The sequence below is a fragment of the Leiobunum rupestre genome, chromosome 7, assembly GCF_980474605.1.
Source record: "Leiobunum rupestre chromosome 7, qqLeiRupe1.1.hap1, whole genome shotgun sequence".
NCBI lineage: Eukaryota > Metazoa > Arthropoda > Arachnida > Opiliones > Sclerosomatidae > Leiobunum > Leiobunum rupestre.
This window is the reverse complement of record NC_143390.1, coordinates 16,621,836-16,643,683: the sequence shown is the minus strand read 5'-3', so window position 1 is coordinate 16,643,683 and position 21,848 is coordinate 16,621,836. Positions and strand designations below refer to the sequence as shown.

The window sequence follows — 21,848 nt, the reverse complement described above, 5'->3', positions numbered from 1 at the left end:
TTCCACATTTTATTTTCGAGAATTAAACAATACCAGGAAAACGATACCACAATTTATTTCCGAGAATTAAACAATACCAGGAAAGCGATACCACAATTTATTTCCGAGAATTTAACAATACCATGAAAGCTATTCCACATTTTATTTTCGAGAATTAAACAATACCAGGAAAACGATACCACAATTTATTTCCGAGAATTTAACAATACCATGAAAGCTATTCCACATTTTATTTTCGAGAATTAAACAATACCAGGAAAACGATACCACAATTTATTTCCGAGAATTAAACAATACCAGGAAAGCGATACCACAATTTATTTCCGAGAATTTAACAATACCATGAAAGCTATTCCACATTTTATTTTCGAGAATTAAACAATACCAGGAAAACGATACCACAATTTATTTCCGAGAATTAAACAATACCAGGAAAGCGATACCACAATTTATTTCCGAGAATTTAACAATACCATGAAAGCTATTCCACATTTTATTTTCGAGAATTAAACAATACCAGGAAAACGATACCACAATTTATTTCCGAGAATTAAACAATACCAGGAAAGCGATACCACAATTTATTTCCGAGAATTTAACAATACCATGAAAGCTATTCCACATTTTATTTTCGAGAATTAAACAATACCAGGAAAACGATACCACAATTTATTTCCGAGAATTAAACAATACCAGGAAAGCGATACCACAATTTATTTCCGAGAATTTAACAATACCATGAAAGCTATTCCACATTTTATTTTCGAGAATTAAACAATACCAGGAAAACGATACCACAATTTATTTCCGAGAATTAAACAATACCAGGAAAGCGATACCACAATTTATTTCCGAGAATTTAACAATACCATGAAAGCTATTCCACATTTTATTTTCGAGAATTAAACAATACCAGGAAAACGATACCACAATTTATTTCCGAGAATTAAACAATACCAGGAAAGCGATACCACAATTTATTTCCGAGAATTTAACAATACCATGAAAGCTATTCCACATTTTATTTTCGAGAATTAAACAATACCAGGAAAACGATACCACAATTTATTTCCGAGAATTAAACAATACCAGGAAAGCGATACCACAATTTATTTCCGAGAATTTAACAATACCATGAAAGCTATTCCACATTTTATTTTCGAGAATTAAACAATACCAGGAAAACGATACCACAATTTATTTCCGAGAATTAAACAATACCAGGAAAGCGATACCACAATTTATTTCCGAGAATTAAACAATTCCAGGAAAGCGATCCCACAATTTAGCAATGTCCGTGCCTCGAAATTTTTCGTGAAACTTCTGGAGTAACCTCTGCTCTTGTTCGGGAGATAAATAGTTCTTCCAATCCCCAACAATTCCTTTGCGGAAAAAGGTAGTGAAGTTCACGTCGTCGTATTGGAACTTTGATGGGTTGGCCTTCATTTTATTGAAATCAGTTATTTTTAGCACCTTTAAAACACAAATTTATTTGATAGATTCAACGATTGCCAGTATGCTGCGTCCTGATTTAAAAAATAGCTAGTTATTATCTCTTTCTATAGCAGTCTGGAAACTGTGACCAATTTTAAAGACTTAAAATTTATGAAACAGATCCCACAAGAACAGTATCCTTTGATAAGGACAAGGGATTATGGATAAGTATTCTACACATTCAATTCATACACTGGCCTCAACACAAGTGAGTTTCGACAAGTTTTTCAAATATTGAATTAATAATCTTCAGGCAAAGAGCAGAAGCTTAAGCCAGCAATGTTTGCATACATGAACCCATAAACTTGTTCAGGACCATAAATTCATTCTAATTTCAAAACTGAAGCTAGACTAAAAATTTAATTTGAACAATTTCTTCATTAACGAGGGCATAAAAGAAAGTTTAGTGAATCGTTAATTTACTTTGTCAATGTTTTCCTTGTTTTTCACGATTTCAGCAGCGTCGCCTCCCAGAAACTCTCCAATTCGAAGGATCGCCGCTGGCGTATCAAGTTTCATTTGCTCGTACGTCATTAGGAGGAAATTAGGGTCGTCACGGTGCGGCCAAAAAGAGAGCATGTGGTCGAAATAGTCTTTGTAGTCCAGTTCTTCGGCCATGAAGCACTCGAAAAAGTCGTCGAAGGTGCCGTCCCCGAATTTGTAGTCCGTCACGAACCCTTTCGTGTGGTGGTAAAACGAAACGCAACAATCTTTCGGATTTCTAGCTACGTAGATGTATTTGGCCTTCGGGCTGTATTTTATTATGTCACGTGGCATGTGCGTCTTCAGTTGTCTGTTCAAAAATGCACGAAACATTAAGTTCTTTGTGTACTCGATAAGAGAGACCCACAAGCCCCACCTGACTCGTGACATTAAAATGCTGGAAAATCGTTCCAAAATATAAATATGCATTTCTGGTGTTTGTTAGGTGCAGCAATCAAAATAAATGCTACACTGCAGAGCCGTAGCTAGGGCCTGGCAAGCGGGACACTTGCCATTGGCGCAAAATTCTAGGGCATGCGAAAACTATTATTTCGAATTATGGTTAGTTAATATTTCCTATGTCTTTCTCTTTCTTGAGAATATGAGGGTTAAACACCAATTATTGCCAATTAGTTAGATGCCAGGGTACATTCAGTATTTGAATCATCAAACGGTTAGAAAAGTTCTTACAATCAAAACCTTTTATTTATAGTTGCATTTGAAACTGACGGAAAACTAACGTATTTTTTCTAATTAAAAAATACATTTAGCTTAACCAAAATCAGCGACCAACAAAATATAACTTAAAACTACACTATCTCAAATCCGAATGAGTTATTATAGCTGTACATAGACAGCTCATAAATATGTGTACCTGGTCTTACGAACAAGAGCATGAAACGTAAGGGTGTGTAAAATATTGGTTGACACCATATAATTCGACCAAATATGAAATTAAGTATTCAATTCTTCGTGGGGAATTGACCTTGAAAATATTCGTGAAAATTCGATAGTTTAATCAAATAATCCGGTGTTTGAGAATGACGGTTGAAAGTATTTGGGGGGGAGGGGGAGTGTTTTTGGGGTCTTGCCCAGGGCACCAATTAGGCTAGCTACGGCTCTGTGCTACACATTTCTATGCTGTAAAATATTCTACTATTATACTTTTATATCGCAACTTGTAACTAATTCAGTTACACAGACACTTCAACGCGGAGAAACTGCCTTCGATAATATTTAATTAAGTCGCCTTAACCGCGTTTTCGTTTTCGTCTCGGGGGGCTTAGTGGCGTAAACAAAGGGAGTAGGCATTCCTTGCTCAATCCTTCTTAGACGTGTATTATGCGAGATACATTTCCTTATCAATGTTCCTCCAACGGAAATCTCGTCAGGAAAATTTGTGACCAAATTAAACGAAATGTTTTTTTTTGTTGGGTAGGCTATAGTTAAATATACTGATATCGGCAGCTTTACTTAGAAAGCCATAATTTCTACACAGTACTGAAGAGCATAAATAAGGGCGAAACTGGTCTACTGTTGGATTATCTGCACCGAAACTTGGAATTCATGTTTAGTTATCGAAACGTCGGTTTTGACGGGCGGCAGCTATCCGAACAAAACCAGAATGTTTACATCGTCCTTATAAGCACCAACTGGGCAAAATCGGTCTTATGTTGGAAAATCTGGCTGAAATTTTAAGTTTATTATATTTTTTATGATCCGAATATAAAACGGTGAATTTGTATCTTTGGAAAATGAAACCAGAATATTCTAAAACGGTACGACCAACCTGGGCGACGGGAATCTTTCACAGTCTTTTCCTTCTAATTCCAGAAATGGAATTTCGGTGTGCAGTTTCTTGCCATCGGGGATTTCTTGCAGACCATGTGTTAGCGCGTAAACAATGTGCATTATCCACGTGTTGCCGCACTTAGGGTAGCCGACGAATATCAGGTCGCCTTCCGACGGTTCGTAGTCTCTTGTGTACCTGAAACTTGATTCGGGAAATGTCAAGGGCACACGAATACCGTCGTACACCAGGTACGATGGCTTCTTCCTTGGTGGTGACATTTTTTATCTGAAAACGCGATTATAGTTAAAATGGGAATTCATATCTTCTTCTATAGGTATTGCTATCCCGTTAAAATATCAGTTAACAAAACCTATTTGCCTTTAATACATTTAAGCTCTGAAATCAATAAAAAACGTAGGATAGAGACACTTAACATTAAGAAAATTGGTAATAGTATAAAATAAATCAATTCTGTGTTTTTAAAAAGGGTATCTCTGAGTCTGATACCAGAAATACATGAACCGAAATTATCAGCGTCCTATTCCTCTAACACGGGAGGCAAGTTCCCCGTTTTCCCCCACCTTAGTGGCCGCGTGTCCTAGGAGGATGGAAATACTGGAGGGGAAATATGGGATTCATAGGCCTGGCAATGTGGGGAATTCGGACATAAGGTACTAGAGACACCTAGCGGACACCGTAGTCAAAATCTCGTCCGCGTGTTCGTTGGGACTTGTTTAGAAATGCGTGCCGGTTTTAAAATCGTGTTAAAGATTTATTTATTTTGTCTTCAAATTAAATAAACGTCTCCGAAATTAGTTTCGTAGAATACAGATAGAATATTCGTGTTTCAACTTGTACAAAAAATCCTTGTGAATAGAATGAAAAGTAGGCAAAATTTATAGAGACAAAACATTCCGCCTATTTTTACGATGGCGCTACGCTTGTATGTCCGAAATTTTATAGCTCTCGCGTTGCCGAAGCTAAAACAGCGAGTCAGTGATGGGGGAATACAAATTTCTGTTCCAGGTACGCAATATTATATTCCTAGGCGTGTCATCTTCCACTCCCCGAAAAGAGAACCTCCCCACCTCCGCGGCGAAGGTTTGAATACGCTACCTGGCGACTAAAAAAATTAGAAGTGCATCATGTGTCAGTGGAAGAAAGGCAAAAACTAGTCTAACTTGACTACGTTAAGAATTATACACAATGAATATTTGTATTATTATGTCAAAATAATTGTACTTGTTTTATTTGAAATATAAAACTGAATAGCAACGTAAAGGTAGCATTACTTGTAAACGAAATCATCATTCTTTTTTCTTATTTCTACTAGTTCTTTTCTCGTGGTTTATTTTAGCATGGACTAATTAATGTCCAGTAGTCCATGATTTTAGTTTCTTCTTCTTCCGTGGCCTTCTGTTTCTTTGCTACTGCAAGCCTAAATATTTTTATCTGGGTTTCATATATCTTAAGTAGCTCCATTACATAATTCTGAATATTTTCTGATTCTAATAAAACTAAGGTATTTCTCTGTTCTTTCATACATAAATGGTCTAGTAAGATGAGTTAGAAATGTGTTTAATTCATGTACTTTTTCCATTTTGGAAAGCTGCTGCAGCTACCGCCTTCCACCAAAGCTTCCACTGACCTCTATCAAAAACAAATCACGGCTAAGCCTAGGTTTGCAGACCACGTTTCTCACGATATTCTTCGATGAAATAATTTCTCTTAGCCTCACTAGATGGCGGTCTAGTTACCCGTGGTGCATTCGAAATTTTCCCTGTAGTCGCGGGAGGCGGAAAATTAACAAGGCCTCGCTATTCGACCCTCCCCTGTCGCGCGGAGAAATTGCGTTCCGAGAAAAATTTGCTCGCTGATAATTTCGGTTCATGTATTTCTGCTGATACTGAAAAGTTAATTCTTTGATTAACAAAAAAATCAATTCTGTGATCACCAAAAATAATTCAATTACGTGATCACCAAAAATAATTCAATTCTGTGATCACCAAAAATAATTCAATTCTGTGATCACCAAAAATAATTCAATTCTGTGATCACCAAAAATAATTCAATTCTGTGATCACCAAAAATAATTCCATTCTGTGATCACCAAAAATAATTCAATTCTGTGATCACCAAAAATAATTCAATTCTGTGATCACCAAAAATAATTCAATTCTGTGATCACCAAAAATAATTCAATTCTGTGATCACCAAAAATAATTCAATTCTGTGATCACCAAAAATAATTCAATTCTGTGATCACCAAAAATAATTCAATTCTGTGATCACCAAAAATAATTCAATTCTGTGATCACCAAAAATAATTCAATTCTGTGATCACCAAAAATAATTCAATTCTGTGATCACCAAAAAAATCAATCGAGGATTAAAAGGATAAAAAATCAATCCGTGTGTGATTAAAATAAATCGATCTTGGGATACGAACATGTAAATCGATCCTGGGGTAAATCGACCCTGGGATAATAAAATATAAATCGATCATGGGATAGTGAAAATGGCTGCGTATAACGTCATCTTGTCATTTAGGGTCAACGAGATTGGTTCATTGTTGGCTCGGCTTATAGGTTCGCCATGTTCTGGTTAATTTCAGTTAGATTAAATTATGTTCAAGTAAGGTCGGTGTAGGTGAACACTAGAGTAATTACGTCAGGTTATTTGAAGTGAAAAAAAATTAAGTATTACCTTTCACTTACCCTATTTCGGTAAGCACGGTGATGCTATTTCAAATCGTTGAGCGTGTGTGGTTTCAAGCGAATTAAAAGCAGTTTTAGCAAAGAAAAATTAAATTCATCGAGATAATCAAAGGGGAAAACACTTATCAGACCAAATCTCTTAAACCAAAGCCTGGGAAGTGAAAAGCTAATCAAATAAAATTCTAAACGTCCGTGAATGTTGGTGTGACTTATGTCGTTTCGTTTGAGGTCCGCCGATAATCCTTCTTTGTATCAGTACCTATAGAACTTTTCTGGAAAAATTACATTGTTTTGCGATAAGATTTTCCATCCGTGGGAATTGAGAACAACACGTTTGGATAAGCGGTTAATAAGTAGATATAGCGTTGATTTAGTTGAATCGGCGATGCTACTACATGTATATAGCCGATCGAGCTTAGTTTACAGAAAAACAACCTATATAAATTATATTATATTCACATTTTTTCGGGGAAACGAAAGTGGTTCATTTTCAGAGTATTTCAAACTAAATAATCTGAATCTGATAACACTTAAATCTTTTGAGGTCGGCTGTGAATTTTGTTTGCCTGGCAGCGTTGTTTCTTTAAAACTAAAATGAAGGGCGTTTGGCGGGCAAAATAATTTCTTCAACTGATGAGCGGCTTTTACAGGGTTCCGAAATGGTATATATTATTTACCATTATTTAGAACATTATTAACCAATAATGTTCTAAATAATGGTAAATAATATATTTCCATGTGATATTTAGAGTATCTTAAACTTAAACCTACATTTATTTAGATAAACATGTACTATTTAGAACAAACTTGTAGAGTTATGAAAATAAAGTTTAAGATCTTCTTAAGTTGATATATTTCTTTTTCAAATATTTTCTTGATTTCACATATTATTATACAATATTTACCATTTTTTACCAGTGGTATGTACAATACTCCAAAAAAGTAGTACTTTTTGCAAAATTGGGCTTTAGGACCGTTATTTTGAGTTATCGACTAAGAGTTTTATTGTGTTTAAGCCCATGCTAGAAATCTAATCATATTGCAGGTTTCTTGATGTAGCTTTATTATATATAGACAACTTATTTATATTTTATTTTCTTTCGCTGACAAAATCTCTTTGAGAAGAGAGATAAAAGGGCATTCAAAAGATGTTGGAATTGACACCACACCTACACCTTGAACCGCGCTATTTGCGCCGAAATCTTTTCACCTTTACTTATGGTGCAAATAATTTCGACGAAAAATATGCAGTAGCACCAAATGTATTTCGACCTTATTTTAAAAACGCTCGCTGGTCTAGTTACTAATTGTACAACGAAACAAAAATGTTTAATAAAAAATACACTTCCTTACCGTAAGGGAAAACACGTTTCTTGGCTAAACAGTATTATTCAAGAGATAAATATTCCCAGCCACAATTAGAAGTCGGTAACGGTTAATCATTATCCATGATTAAATTGATTTTTTTTTGGGAAAAAAATGTAAACAAAGAAATTTTCCGGTTAATATTTCTGAAAATGATTAAAAAATATGTATTACTCGTAAAATTTGAGCTTTTTATCGAAAAAAACGTCGTTTTTCCGATTAATTTTACAAATGTATAAAAAAATTAATCGGATAATACAGAAATATAAATTACTTGATCAAAACGTTTTACGAATGATTTTGAGAGCTTTATCTATTGAATAAAAGTTAACCATCCCCGACCTCTAGCCACAATAAGGCGTTGTTCGGTGTCACACTGAACCCTTAAAGTGGAGGGTACAAGGGCGTTTCGTTGTTCTCCGTTGAACCGAAGCTCTCTCTCACCCGTGAAACACAGAATGTTGAATATCTCTAAATTCAACGTTATAAAGCTTATAGCGCCTTACGCCGGCGAAAGCATTTCAACTAAGCGGTGGGTGCATACGGTTGAAAAAAGTTTGAGTTGGGACACGAGGCCCGTCTCTTTTTCGTAGATGAGCTGACGTTGGATTTCCAATTTAAATGTTTATTTTTTAAAGCGATCAATCATGTTTTATTGTTTGTTAAAATGTTTAAATTAAATTATGCTATACAGTATAGTAGTAGTTTTTAATAATAATATTCTAAATTTAACTAATGACCTCAGCTGGTTTAGACATCATCAAAGTCTGATTTAAAATCAGATTTTATCGTTCATTGAAAATGTTTAAATTCTACCACACAGTTGTTAACGTTTAAATTATTGAATTTATTATTCTTGATGACTTAGAAATATCCGTGAGATGATTCAGATATTATCAAAGTCTGACGTACGATTTAAAATTAAAATACGTTGATTTTTCAATCAGGTATTATTAATAAATACAATCGTTTAAATGACATTTTATAATGCAGTTGTACACTTCAATAATATTGACCTAAATTCTACCGCATCGATAATAGCGGATTTCACCTTCTTTAGATAACATCAAAGTCAAAATCATGCCTTATGTAAAATGTTTAAATAAAATCTATCAATATCAAAATAAAAATATATAGTCCATGTTTTTTTAGTTTGGTGGTTTTTGGGCATGAGAGCTTCATCGCCTAACCTACATGTCATGTATGCAATATGGCGGGCGGTCGATGATAACGATGGGGGCCTTTCTTTAAACGCGTATAACTTTCGTTCTACCTGACCGATTGCGGGTCAGATTGTGCAATAACTGGTGGCTTTACCGGGGAGTCGGGGTCCGGCTCTGTAACCCATAAGGGCGGTGGCGCACTGGGAGATGTTAGCTCTGGTCAAATGGTCCTATCTTCACCTCCGCCTTCGGTCAGGTAATGGCTGGAAACTGAGTTTCGGCTCAGGCTAACGTAGAGGGTCCGTGCAAACTGGCCGCTTCGGCGGATTGGGTAGCCTGTTTGGGGCGGCGGTCCTGTTTCCCGGCCTTTTGGGGTCACACCGGGATCTCAGGTGCCAGCTGTGCCGGGTTACTTGGACTGCTGCGTGCTCGTCGTTCCCCTTTAGGAGCTCTCTCCAAAGGGTTTGACTCTTTACCTCCGTAGGTAGGGTGTCGGCTAAAGTTGCTACAGCAGCCACTCTTAATCCCACTGCTGTGTGCGAAGTGGGAAATTGTCCACCCATTGCTGCACCTTCTGCTGGGTTGAGTGGCTCGCGTCAAAGGTGCGACCATCAGTAGTAGGGTACTACTACCCATGCTTTCGTTGGTTGTACAGTTTGACTACGTATTAAATATAGATATGGAATTAAACGCAATAACATGAGAAATTTTTAACTTAGTTCTGGATGTCTATAAACGAAATTTTAGAATAACTCACTTTCCTAAACTTTATTTGGTCAGATCGTACGAGGATAAAAATGAAAAAATGCTATTATAGGCGCAACATATTTATAAAAATTGAATTTTAAGTTCTAAACAACTTTATAACGTGATATAAATTGAATTTTATGTTCTAAGCCACTTTATAACGTATCATTTTAACCATCATCGCCATCATCAACATTTTCAAATAAATAGTGTTATTATTTTAATCCTCCGTATCAATATAATATATATAATTATATTTAAAATACCCGAACACTCTAATTGACGACAAATGCTGGTGTAACAACAAGCCATCAGACTGATTACATCTTCAGGGGTTGGGAGTCCAGCCATTCAAAGAATATCCAGTTGAGCCCCCTCATTCAATTTCCATTCATGGCTCGTAATCGGATTTGCAATGTCTGGAAAGCTTATTAAAGTTGTCTTCCAAACTGCTGCTTGCTAATTTGCGCGTAGCGTCCGCTGTCATAGTGTGTATGGCAATTGTCCCTATAAAAGGTTTCCTTTCTTCGAGCGAAACATTTGATAACGCCAAGTACTTACAATTTTAATTCGGTTCAATATATATTTGGCATGTTAACGCTACCACTTAACATGATCCCACTTCGGACCAAGATCCAAGACGGCTTGACGGATACTAGTGTTCCGCAATATGCTCTTGAACGATTTGAGCTTTTCCGCACCCCGTTCAACATTGAAGCCCAATAAGCGCATTGCGCGCGTCTGACCCTAAAGCCATGGTAAGATTAGTAACATCATCGACCAATAACAGAAGGACTCGTAGCGTCAAACTTCACACAGGGAGATTTCCCAAGAACGGTCACGCGCAACGACTGAATCGCCACATCGCGAGTTTTAAAGGAAACGAAACTATGGGACAATTTGGTTTCTCCCTAACGCTCGTTTTACTCACATTGGTGACGCATAATGACCCAGGCAGCGCATTGACGTCTTGAGGACGTTGATATCTCATACCAAATAACGTTTTCAGAACGTCGAGCTTGGCCGCTCATAAGCTTCTGGGGCTTTTTCGGCCCACTTACAAGGTTAGTACGTGTATAATTCCTTTTTGCTTAATAACGGCCAACATCTTAGGTATATAGTAACTATTTATCAATATTATAATTCCTAATAATCGCGTATATAATTCCTTCTGGTGCTGTTGTTACGGCCTACTTATTGCGTGTATAATTCCATTTCTTGGTGTTATTACGTATGTAAAAAACTATTTATAAACATTATAAATCCTAAGATGGGCACTATAATATCTTTTTGGATTCTGATACTTTTTTGATTGATTTCAGAAATATACCTTATAATTCTATCAATTTTGATACGATTTTTAACCAAAAAAGTTCTATACAAATTGATCGGTTGTGATTCCACGGATTTTTATTGATAGAAAAATTGATAGTCGCGTTATATTAAAAAATTTGAGAGCAATAAAATTGATCGATTAAAGTTATTCATCTTTGATTTGAAAATTACATTTAAACTTTGCGGGGTTTAAAAAAAATTTGATCGTGATAGTGATATTGGCGCCATCTTGATTATTTTGAGAGGTAAAAAGATAGATAGCCAAAAAAGTGCCCATCACTGATTACAGCTGACCAATTACGCATATAATAACTATTTATCAAAATTAAAAATTCTAATTATCATGTGTAAAATAACTTCATATCGTTTATATTATTCCTTCTTATTTTGATTCTACAGTACCTTCTGTTACCCTTAATTGTAGTACATATACTTCCAATTTATCAGCCTATAGAGGCTTTGGCCGTAATTTGAAAATTTTCCGATTATAACTATAAAGCCATGAAAACCGCCTATCGAATTTCATATTTTAATGCCGGTAATTAAGCTATCCATGAATAGCAATAGCATAAGAGCGTTCTATACAAGGTTATTATATTTTATCCACAGGGCAGTCTATGACGCTAGATTAATCATTGAATAATTTTATAGTTTATATAACAGAATAGGATAACTCGCCGAAGCTATGAATCGAAAACAAAGGAGGTCCTATTTATTTGATTAGGCACAAAATTGTATCCCTAAATGTCTATACCTTTCGCAAGCGGTCGTTGAAGTTAGAGTTTTTATATTCCAATTACAGTGGGAGTTAAAAATAATTTATCCACACAAGTCAGCGATCAACCGTCTTATTGAACGTTAGTAGAGTCTTCGAGCGGGTCCCAGGGAGTATGCGGTGGAAGGCCACCCCCCGCACCTCCTGCACCGCCCGTGAGTGCAGTGGAAGACTCGCCCGATCAGTACGCGTCAGGTGTGGTGAACAGCCAGAGGCAGGGGTGATGATGAAGGGTAAATACTTAAATGGTGTACAACCAAATGCATGGGTGGTGAACTGCCAAAGGCAGGGGTGGAGCAGACGGTCCCAAAACATACAGTGGAAGGCCACCGCATGCAGACTCCACCGATAATTTGGTAAATACTAATTATTTAAGTCCTAGCAGTAGCAGTGGTACACTCCACTGATAACTTTGTTTTCTATCTTGTGTAAAAATAAAATAAAATATTATTATTAGTATTGATGAATGATGATGTTGTGAAGTTTATTTAACGCTTTGATTAGCTTTTGAAACACAATAGTGTATTCTTTCACAGAAAAATCAGTGTTAATTAAGATGGAATCTTTATAAGGGGCCAACATGCTACTCTATAGACTTTGAAAGCACTATTTATGCTATCAAAAACGTAAGCTTTTTTCCACTTTTAAATTTTAAGCGATTTTCATGCCCAAGATTCAGTATTAGGGAAGCTAGCGATAGCTTTAGGGGTTTGTTATTACTGTCAACTTAAAATATAAAACACTTCATAATCGCAAAAAAATACATGACGGCTTTACTTATCGGCTGGGAAGTTCATGAGCAACCCTGTTCCAAAATTTTAAAATAAAAGTTTTGGTCGGTGCCGCCTTAAAAGTTTTAAATCTTTTCAGTGTTAATAAACGTATTATTTTTAAATAATTTTGGTTGTGGTGCATTTAATTATGCATAAATAATTATTAAAAAAAATAAAATAACAATAATCTTGTTTAAAATAATTGTAATCAACATTTAAAAACTTAAGCCTTTGCATCCCTGTACTTATACGGTAATAGCTAAATTATACAATTTTCTTATATAATCATTAATCATTCTGGAATTTGGATCGATTAGTTTTTACATATTTAATGTAAGCTATCACATAGTAATAACTATTATTACTAAACATTTTTATTAAAGTTAATGGTTTATTTGGTTGAGCTGCTTTTAATAATGTGAACATTGTATATTAAAATAACCATTATCTTTTTAAATTAATTTTATTTCACTTTTAAAATTTATGCCTACGCACGCATGAATGTAACACGGTAAGAGCTGTAGTATCAAAAATTCCCAGTAAATTAATTATATAGTATCAATTATTATTATTATTTTAATCATTGTGAACTATTGTCAATTATTAAGAACTTTACTGTTTAATAAAATTTTGAAATTGGCGCCTCAAAGATAAAAATTAGTATGAAATCTCTCGTGGGCTATGGGAACGATAATCACTGGCCTGCTTGTATCTTGGATAAATTATTTTTACAAGCTTTCTGTAGCATCATTGTTATCGAAATAAACTATTGTAATTATTAGATAAGCGTTCTTACAAGGGTATTTATTCTCTATTTTTAATCAATATTACATCACGAAACTGATCTGTAACAACGTTTTCCCTTGTTCAGTTTTCATATTACATAATCACATTGAGTTCAAATACCAAAGTACTATAAATACAAAATGTAAATGTCAAAATATTGTCTATTTAATAAAAAAAACCTATCCAAGTAGTTTTTTCTTTCAATTTCAATATTAATGACCTTATGCGAAAATAACCAATTACATTCCGAGGATTCAATCTGTGAAATTCTACAATTGTCGATTCCAGATTATCTAACGCTGGGTCACTTTTAATGGGGATGTAAAATAAAAAGTTTCGCACAATAATATCTTCCACTGGGAAATCAAGAGCAGTTTTATCTGAGATTTGTGTCTTTTACTGGTACTCACGCTGTCGCCGCTGCTTCAAGATCATCAACGAATCAACAGATTCCAATAACTTTTTTTAACTAGTTGTGTGACAAAATTAGCGTATTTAACATGCTCACTAGAGCCAGTTAAACACCTATAGCTTGTTATCTAAACCCTAATGGACAATTAAAAGTCAATTTGACATAAAAAATTATACGTTAAGTGAGTATAATATATTTATAACTATTTTAAATACCGTTAATTACATTCAATAATATAGCACAATATCCTACAGCAAAGTACTGATCTGTTCTATAAAAAATAAAACCTATTTATTGTCTAACTTATGGCTTTCATTTTCAATAGACCCATAACAAAAGAGGGGCCGCAGACGAGGCTTAAGTGAGACCTCTGGACGGAACATCCTGTTTGTGACGTTTTGAACCACGTGACCGCCATTGAAATATACAGGTGGAAGTAAGGAAACGGATGTTCCGTCCAAATGCTGAGCTGCCAGGTAAAAATGTTAATTTTCGGCCCCCCAACTTTCAACATGGGTCTATTATAAATTTTTGGCAAAATATGCCCTGTGAGGCAGAGCAAAGGGACAGCTAATAAATAAAAAATGCTTTTCTCAAAGCAGTTGGAAGGTTGATTTAAGGGGGAGTAGTTGGAAGCTATGAAGGCACAGATATTGGAAATGTTTTAGAATTGAAGAGTTATTTTTTGGAATTATTTTAAAAAGCAAAATATATTTGTAAAATAATTTCCATCGATTTTCCTCACCTTTTATTTATTTTAAAACCCTTTCCTTAAATTTGAGCCTTGAAACTGTAACAGTAAACTGAGAAAATTTTAAATTGTAAAGGAGTACGTGTAAAATTACAGCCTTTAAATTGCTGAAACTCATTATAGAAACTAAACTAGTTGTGACAGGTGGTTAGCGTCCAAAGAATGGGTCGAAATTCAGCTGGGAGAGTTGTTTTTTTTCTCAGGGGCGTCCTCCCAGGTTTCTACTACAAAACGACCCCCTCTCCGGACTCCTGGTCAGTTCGTAGTAGCTCCAGGGAACACTTAACAGAGGGAAAGGAAATGACCCACCAGAGAGCGTCCGAAAATACCTTATCGCTCGTCTCTAAACGCGGCGGCTTATTTTACCTTTGCGCATGCGCGCGCTTCGAATAGGTTATGTACTTATGTTGATATCGACGTTCACCTCGTAATTCGGACTTCGCGGTTCTCAAGGGCATTGTAACTGCTGACAATTTTGACAGCGCTAACAATGCCGGACTTAATCCTTCCACATGGAGAGGTCGGTAGAGCAGGAAACACGTCACTCGCGCCTGTGCTTTACGGTATAGAGCCTGACATTTGGCGAAGCGGGAGAGGGAAAATCGAGGGGTCTGTCACTTGAGAAATCAGGTGTACATTTAAAAAATCGATAATCGGATTACTAAAAATCACGAAATCCATAAAAAAATCAGAAATCAGAAGAAATCCGAAAAAATCATAAAAATACAAAATAATCAAAAATTTTCATATATAATCATTAATCATTCTGGAATCTGGATCGATTAGTTTTTACATAATTAATGTAAGCTATCACATAGTAATAACTATTATTACTAAACAATTTTATTAAAGTTAATGGTTTATTTGGTTGAGCTGCTTTTAATAATGTGAACATTGTATATTAAAGAGATAGTGCCACTGCCAACTCAGATTAATTTAAAAATTTGTTCTTTGGCTTACACGTTATGATAGATTTTTAAATCCTGAATCAGAATATATATACATATTAGCACTTTCAATTAGTATTTAGTTTTATATTTTAATGTAAAATAATGGTATTTCAATAGCCGCGGAAAACTTCACAGATTGTTGACGTCATGAGTTTGGTCGATTTCGGCGCGCTCGAGCGGCGGGGAATTTCCAGTAGTCTTTTTCTTTTTCTACTATCGCGTAGAGGATTTGTAAGCGCGATTTTTGACTTTTTTCTCGCGGACCACGCGGGTTCGAGATTCTCGAATCACGACTTCACGAGCCGGCTACGTGTAAAAATATTATTTTCAAAGTAGAAATTGAAGAAAAAATCGATAACAAGGTATTGTTTATAAATTATATCATTATTTCTTATACGTAGTCATTATAACAATATTTATATTCTACGGAAAGATGCCACCGAAACCACCGAAGACGTGGGCGCCACAGTGTATTGTGCAGTTCTTTCCTGCAGTAATAACAACAACAAAAGTGGTTTATCTTTCCATTACTTTCCATCGAATGAGGGTCTTAAAGCGTGCGAAAGCGGGAAACTCGGATCAAAAGAAAGCGATGGGAGTAAAATTTCCTCCTGTAATCCCCTAAAACTTCTATTTCCAGCTCACTCTAGTAGCAACCAATAAACATCAACCTATCTATGACGTAGACAGTATCTTTCTATTTTAAAATTTGAAATTAATCGTGAATATTTATATTTATACCAAATGTTTTATAGCTGTATTTTGCTTTACTATATTTTTAAATAATTGATGAAAAAACTTCATATACGTAGGAAATTCTGACACTATCTCTTTAAAATAACCAATATCTTTTTAAATTAATTTTATTTCACTTTTAAAATTTATGCCTACGCACGCATGAATGTAACACGGTAAGAGCTGCAGTATCAAAAATTCCCAGTAAATTAATTATATAGTATCAATTATTATTATTATTTTAATCATTGTGAACTATTGTCAATTATTAAGAGCTTTACCGTTTAATAAAATTTTGAAATTGGTGCCTCAAAGATAAAAATTAGTATGAAATCTCTCGTGGGCTATGGGAACTATAATCACTGGCCTGCTTGTATCTTGGATAAATTATTTTTACAAGCTTTTTGCCGCATCATTGTTACCAAATTTTACAAGCTTTCTGTCGCATCATTGTTATCGAAAAAAACTATTGTACATAAGTGGTAATTATAGATAAACGTTCTTACAAGGGTATTCATTCTCTGTTTTTAATCAATATTACATCACGAAACTGATCTGTAACAACGTTTTCCCTTGTTCAGTTTTCATATTACATAATCACATTGAGTTCAAATACCAAAGTACTATAAATACAAAATGTAAATGTCAAAATATTGTCTATTTAATAAAAAAAACCTATCCAAGTAGTTTTTTCTTTCAATTTCAATATTAATGACCTTATGCGAAAATAACCAATTACATTCCGAGGAGTCAATCTGTGAAATTCTACAATTGGCGATTCCAGATTATCTAACGCTGGGTCACTTTTAATGGGGATGTAAAATTAAAAGTTTCGCAAAATAATATCTTCCACTGGGAAATCAAGAGCAGTTTTATCTGAAATTTGTATCTTTTACTGGTACTCACGCTGTCGCCGCTGCTTCAAGATCATCAACGAATCAACAGATTCCAATAACGTTCTTTTAACTAGTTATCTGACAAAATTAGCGTATTTAACATGCTCACTAGAGCCAGTTAAACACCTAAAGCTTGTTATCTAAACCCTAATGCACAATTAAAAGTCAATTTGACATAAACAATTATACGTTAAGTTGAGTATAATATATTTAAAGCTATTTTAAATACCGTTAATTACATTCAATAATATAGCACAATATCCTACAGCAAAGTACTGATCTGTTCTATAAAAAATAAAACCAATTTATTGTCTAGCTTGTGGCTTTTATTTTCAATAAATTTTGGGCAAAATATGCCCTGTGAGGCAGAGCAAAGGGACAGCTATTAAATAAAAAATGCTTTTATCAAAGCAGTTGGAAGGTTGATTTAAGGGGGATTAGTTGGAATCTATGAAGGCACAGATATTGTAAATGTTTAAGAATTGAAGAGTTATTTTTTTCGAATTATTTTAAAAAGCAAAATATATTTCTAAAATAATTTCCACCGATTTTCCTCACGTTTTATACATTTTAAAACCATTTCCTTAAATTTGAGCCTTGAAACTGTAACAGTAAACTGAGAAAATTTTAAATTGTAAAGGAGTACGTGTAAAATTACAGCATTTAAATTGCTGAAACTCATTATAGAAACTAAACTAGTTCTGACAGGTGGTTAGCGTCCAAAGAATGGGTCGAAATTCAGCTGCGAGAGTTGTTTTTATCTCAGGGGCGTCCTCCCAGGTTTTTACTACAAAACGACCCCCTCTCCGGACCCCAGGTCAGTTCGTAGTATTTGATAGCAGCTCTTGGAGAGGGGGGAGAGTGGGGTAATAAGTTTTTCTGTGGTGGAGTTACCGTACGGTGCAAAAATATTTACGCCCTGAATCCCGCATTCCATATAAAATTCGATGTTTAATAAAAGCTGGTTACCGGGCTGTTTACCTTGACAGTGTACCTTGAAGACGGCTCTGGATTTGGAATTACGGTAGAGATATGAAATGGCGCTATAGAAGGTATTTTCTTATTGTTTGAGCGACCTATTTCACTCTCTTGAAAACCGTTTATTAGAAGGCAATCCAATTCTTCCGAACCTTTATTGTTAGACATACTAGCTGAACCTTTCTTTGCTGGTTGTTCACCCTTAATGGATTTTATAAGTTACTAAATTAATTTAAATAATCTGTCTACGGAAAAAATAACCAGCAATTATTGTTTTTTAAATATATAAAAATGTTGCAATATTTTAGTACTTAGGAACGAACATATTGTTTAAATCCATCTTTACACCGCAAAATATTATCGGCAAATTTAGACTTCAAGAATAGCATCAGCAAGCAATAAGTTAATATGGTCAGTCCATAAAATTAAAGACGCTATTTGTCAAAACTATAAAATATTTTTTTTTTTAATTTCAAATAGTTTATTTCCAGTTATTAAACAATACCGGGAATGCGATACCACAATTTATTTCCGAGAAATAAACAATACCAGGAAAGCGATACCACGATTTATTTCCGAGAATTAAACAATACCAGGAAAGCGATACCACAATTTATTTCCGAGAATTAAAGAATACCAGGAAAGCGATAACACAATTTATTTCCGAGAATTTAACAATACCATGAAAGCTATTCCACATTTTATATTCGAGAATTAAACGATACCACAATTTATTTCCGAGAAATAAACAATACCAGGAAAGCGATACCACTATTTATTTCCGAGAATTAAACAATACCAGGAAAGCGATACCACGATTTATTTCCGAGAATTAAACAATACCAGGAAAGCGATACCACAATTTATTTCCGAAAATTAAACAATACCAGGAAAGCGATACCACAATTTATTTCCGAGAATTTAACAATACCAGGAAAGCGATACCACAATTTATTTCCGAGAATTTAACAATACCATGAAAGCTATTCCACATTTTATTTTCGAGAATTAAACAATACCAGGAAAACTATACCACAATTTATTTCCGAGAAATAAACAATACCAGGAAAGCGATACCACTATTTATTTCCGAGAATTAAACAATACCAGGAAAGCGATACCACGATTTATTTCCGAGAATTAAACAATACCAGGAAAGCGATACCACAATTTATTTCCGAGAATTAAACAATACCAGGAAAGCGATACCACAATTTATTTCCGAGCATTTAACAATACCAGGAAAGCGATACCACAATTTATTTCCGAGAATTAAACAATACCAGGAAAGCGATACCACATTTTATTTCCGAGCATTAAACAATACCAGGAAAGCGATACCACAATTTATTTCCGATAATTAAATAATAGCAGGAAAGCGATACCACAATTTATTTCCGAGAATTAAACAATACCAGGAAAGCGATACCACAATTTATTTCCGAGAATTAAACAATACCAGGAAAGCGATAACACAATTTATTTCCGAGAATTTAACAATACCATGAAAGCTATTCCACATTTTATATTCGAGAATTAAACGATACCACAATTTATTTCCGAGAAATTAACAATACCAGGAAAGCGATACCACTATTTATTTCCGAGAATTAAACAATACCAGGAAAGCGATACCACGATTTATTTCCGAGAATTAAACAATACCAGGAAAGCGATACCACAATTTATTTCCGAAAATTAAACAATACCAGGAAAGCGATACCACAATTTATTTCCGAGAATTTAACAATACCAGGAAAGCGATACCACAATTTATTTCCGAGAATTTAACAATACCATGAAAGCTATTCCACATTTTATTTTCGAGAATTAAACAATACCAGGAAAACTATACCACAATTTATTTCCGAGAAATAAACAATACCAGGAAAGCGATACCACTATTTATTTCCGAGAATTAAACAATACCAGGAAAGCGATACCACGATTTATTTCCGAGAATTAAACAATACCAGGAAAGCGATACCACAATTTATTTCCGAGAATTAAACAATACCAGGAAAGCGATACCACAATTTATTTCCGAGCATTTAACAATACCAGGAAAGCGATACCACAATTTATTTCCGAGAATTAAACAATACCAGGAAAGCGATACCACATTTTATTTCCGAGCATTAAACAATACCAGGAAAGCGATACCACAATTTATTTCCGATAATTAAATAATAGCAGGAAAGCGATACCACAATTTATTTCCGAGAATTAAACAATTCCAGGAAAGCGATACCACGATTTATTTCCGAGAATTAAACAATACCAGGAAAGCGATACCACATTTTATATTCGAGAATTAAACAATACCAGGAAAGCGATACCACAATTTATTTCCGAGAATTTAACACTACCAGGAAAGCGATACCACAATTTATTTCCGATAATTTAACAATACCAGGAAAGCGATATCACAATTTATTTCCGAGAATTTAACAATACCATGAAAGCTATTCCACATTTTATTTTCGAGAATTAAACAATACCAGGAAAACGATACCACAATTTATTTCCGAGAATTAAACAATACCAGGAAAGCGATACCACAATTTATTTCCGAGAATTTAACAATACCAGGAAAGCGATACCACAATTTATTTCCGAGAATTTAACAATACCATGAAAGCTATTCCACATTTTATTTTCGAGAATTAAACAATACCAGGAAAACGATACCACAATTTATTTCCGAGAATTAAACAATACCAGGAAAGCAATACCACAATTTATTTCCGAGAATTAAACAATACCAGGAAAGCGATACCACTATTTATTTCCGAGAATTAAACAATACCAGGAAAGCGATACCACGATTTATTTCCGAGAATTAAACAATACCAGGAAAGCGATACAACAATTTATTTCCGAGAATTAAACAATACCAGGAAAGCGATACCACAATTTATTTCCGAGAATTTAACAATACCAGGAAAGCGATACCACAATTTATTTCCGAGAATTTAACAATACCATGAAAGCTATTCCACATTTTATTTTCGAGAATTAAACAATACCAGGAAAACGATAAAACAATTTATTTCCGAGAATTAAACAATACCAGGAAAGCGATACCACAATTTATTTCCGAGAATTTAACAATACCAGGAAAGCGATACCACAATTTATTTCCGAGAATTTAACAATACCATGAAAGCTATTCCACATTTTATTTTCGAGAATTAAACAATACCAGGAAAACTATACCACAATTTATTTCCGAGAAATAAACAATACCAGGAAAGCGATACCACTATTTATTTCCGAGAATTAAACAATACCAGGAAAGCGATACCACGATTTATTTCCGAGAATTAAACAATACCAGGAAAGCGATACCACAATTTATTTCCGAGAATTAAACAATACCAGGAAAGCGATACCACAATTTATTTCCGAGAATTTAACAATACCAGGAAAGCGATACCACAATTTATTTCCGAGAATTAAACAATACCAGGAAAGCGATACCACATTTTATTTCCGAGCATTAAACAATACCAGGAAAGCGATACCACAATTTATTTCCGATAATTAAATAATAGCAGGAAAGCGATACCACAATTTATTTCCGAAAATTAAACAATTCCAGGAAAGCGATACCACGATTTATTTCCGAGAATTAAACAATACCAGGAAAGCGATACCACATTTTATATTCGAGAATTAAACAATACCAGGAAA

At 34.5% G+C, this 21,848-nt stretch overlaps 1 protein-coding gene across 2 annotated transcripts; it reads right to left on the bottom strand.

Moving 5' to 3' along the window:
* Positions 1-1,184: 1,184 nt before the first annotated feature.
* Positions 1,185-6,508, bottom strand: LOC149934908 (sulfotransferase ssu-1-like). 2 transcript variants are annotated; one of them, XM_090152979.1, is made up of 4 exons: positions 6,487-6,508; positions 3,767-4,054; positions 1,918-2,287; positions 1,185-1,473 (listed from the first exon to the last, which is right to left on the bottom strand). In XM_090152979.1, exons 2-4 carry the CDS (start codon positions 4,045-4,047, stop codon positions 1,255-1,257), a joined length of 870 nt encoding a protein of 289 aa, XP_090009105.1. In that variant the 5' UTR covers positions 4,048-4,054; positions 6,487-6,508; the 3' UTR covers positions 1,185-1,254. The 2 variants fall into 2 exon arrangements, with proteins under 2 accessions (XP_090009105.1, XP_090009104.1); XM_090152978.1 differs by having other exon boundaries at positions 6,476-6,498.
* Between the last annotated feature and the right edge of the window lie 15,340 nt (positions 6,509-21,848).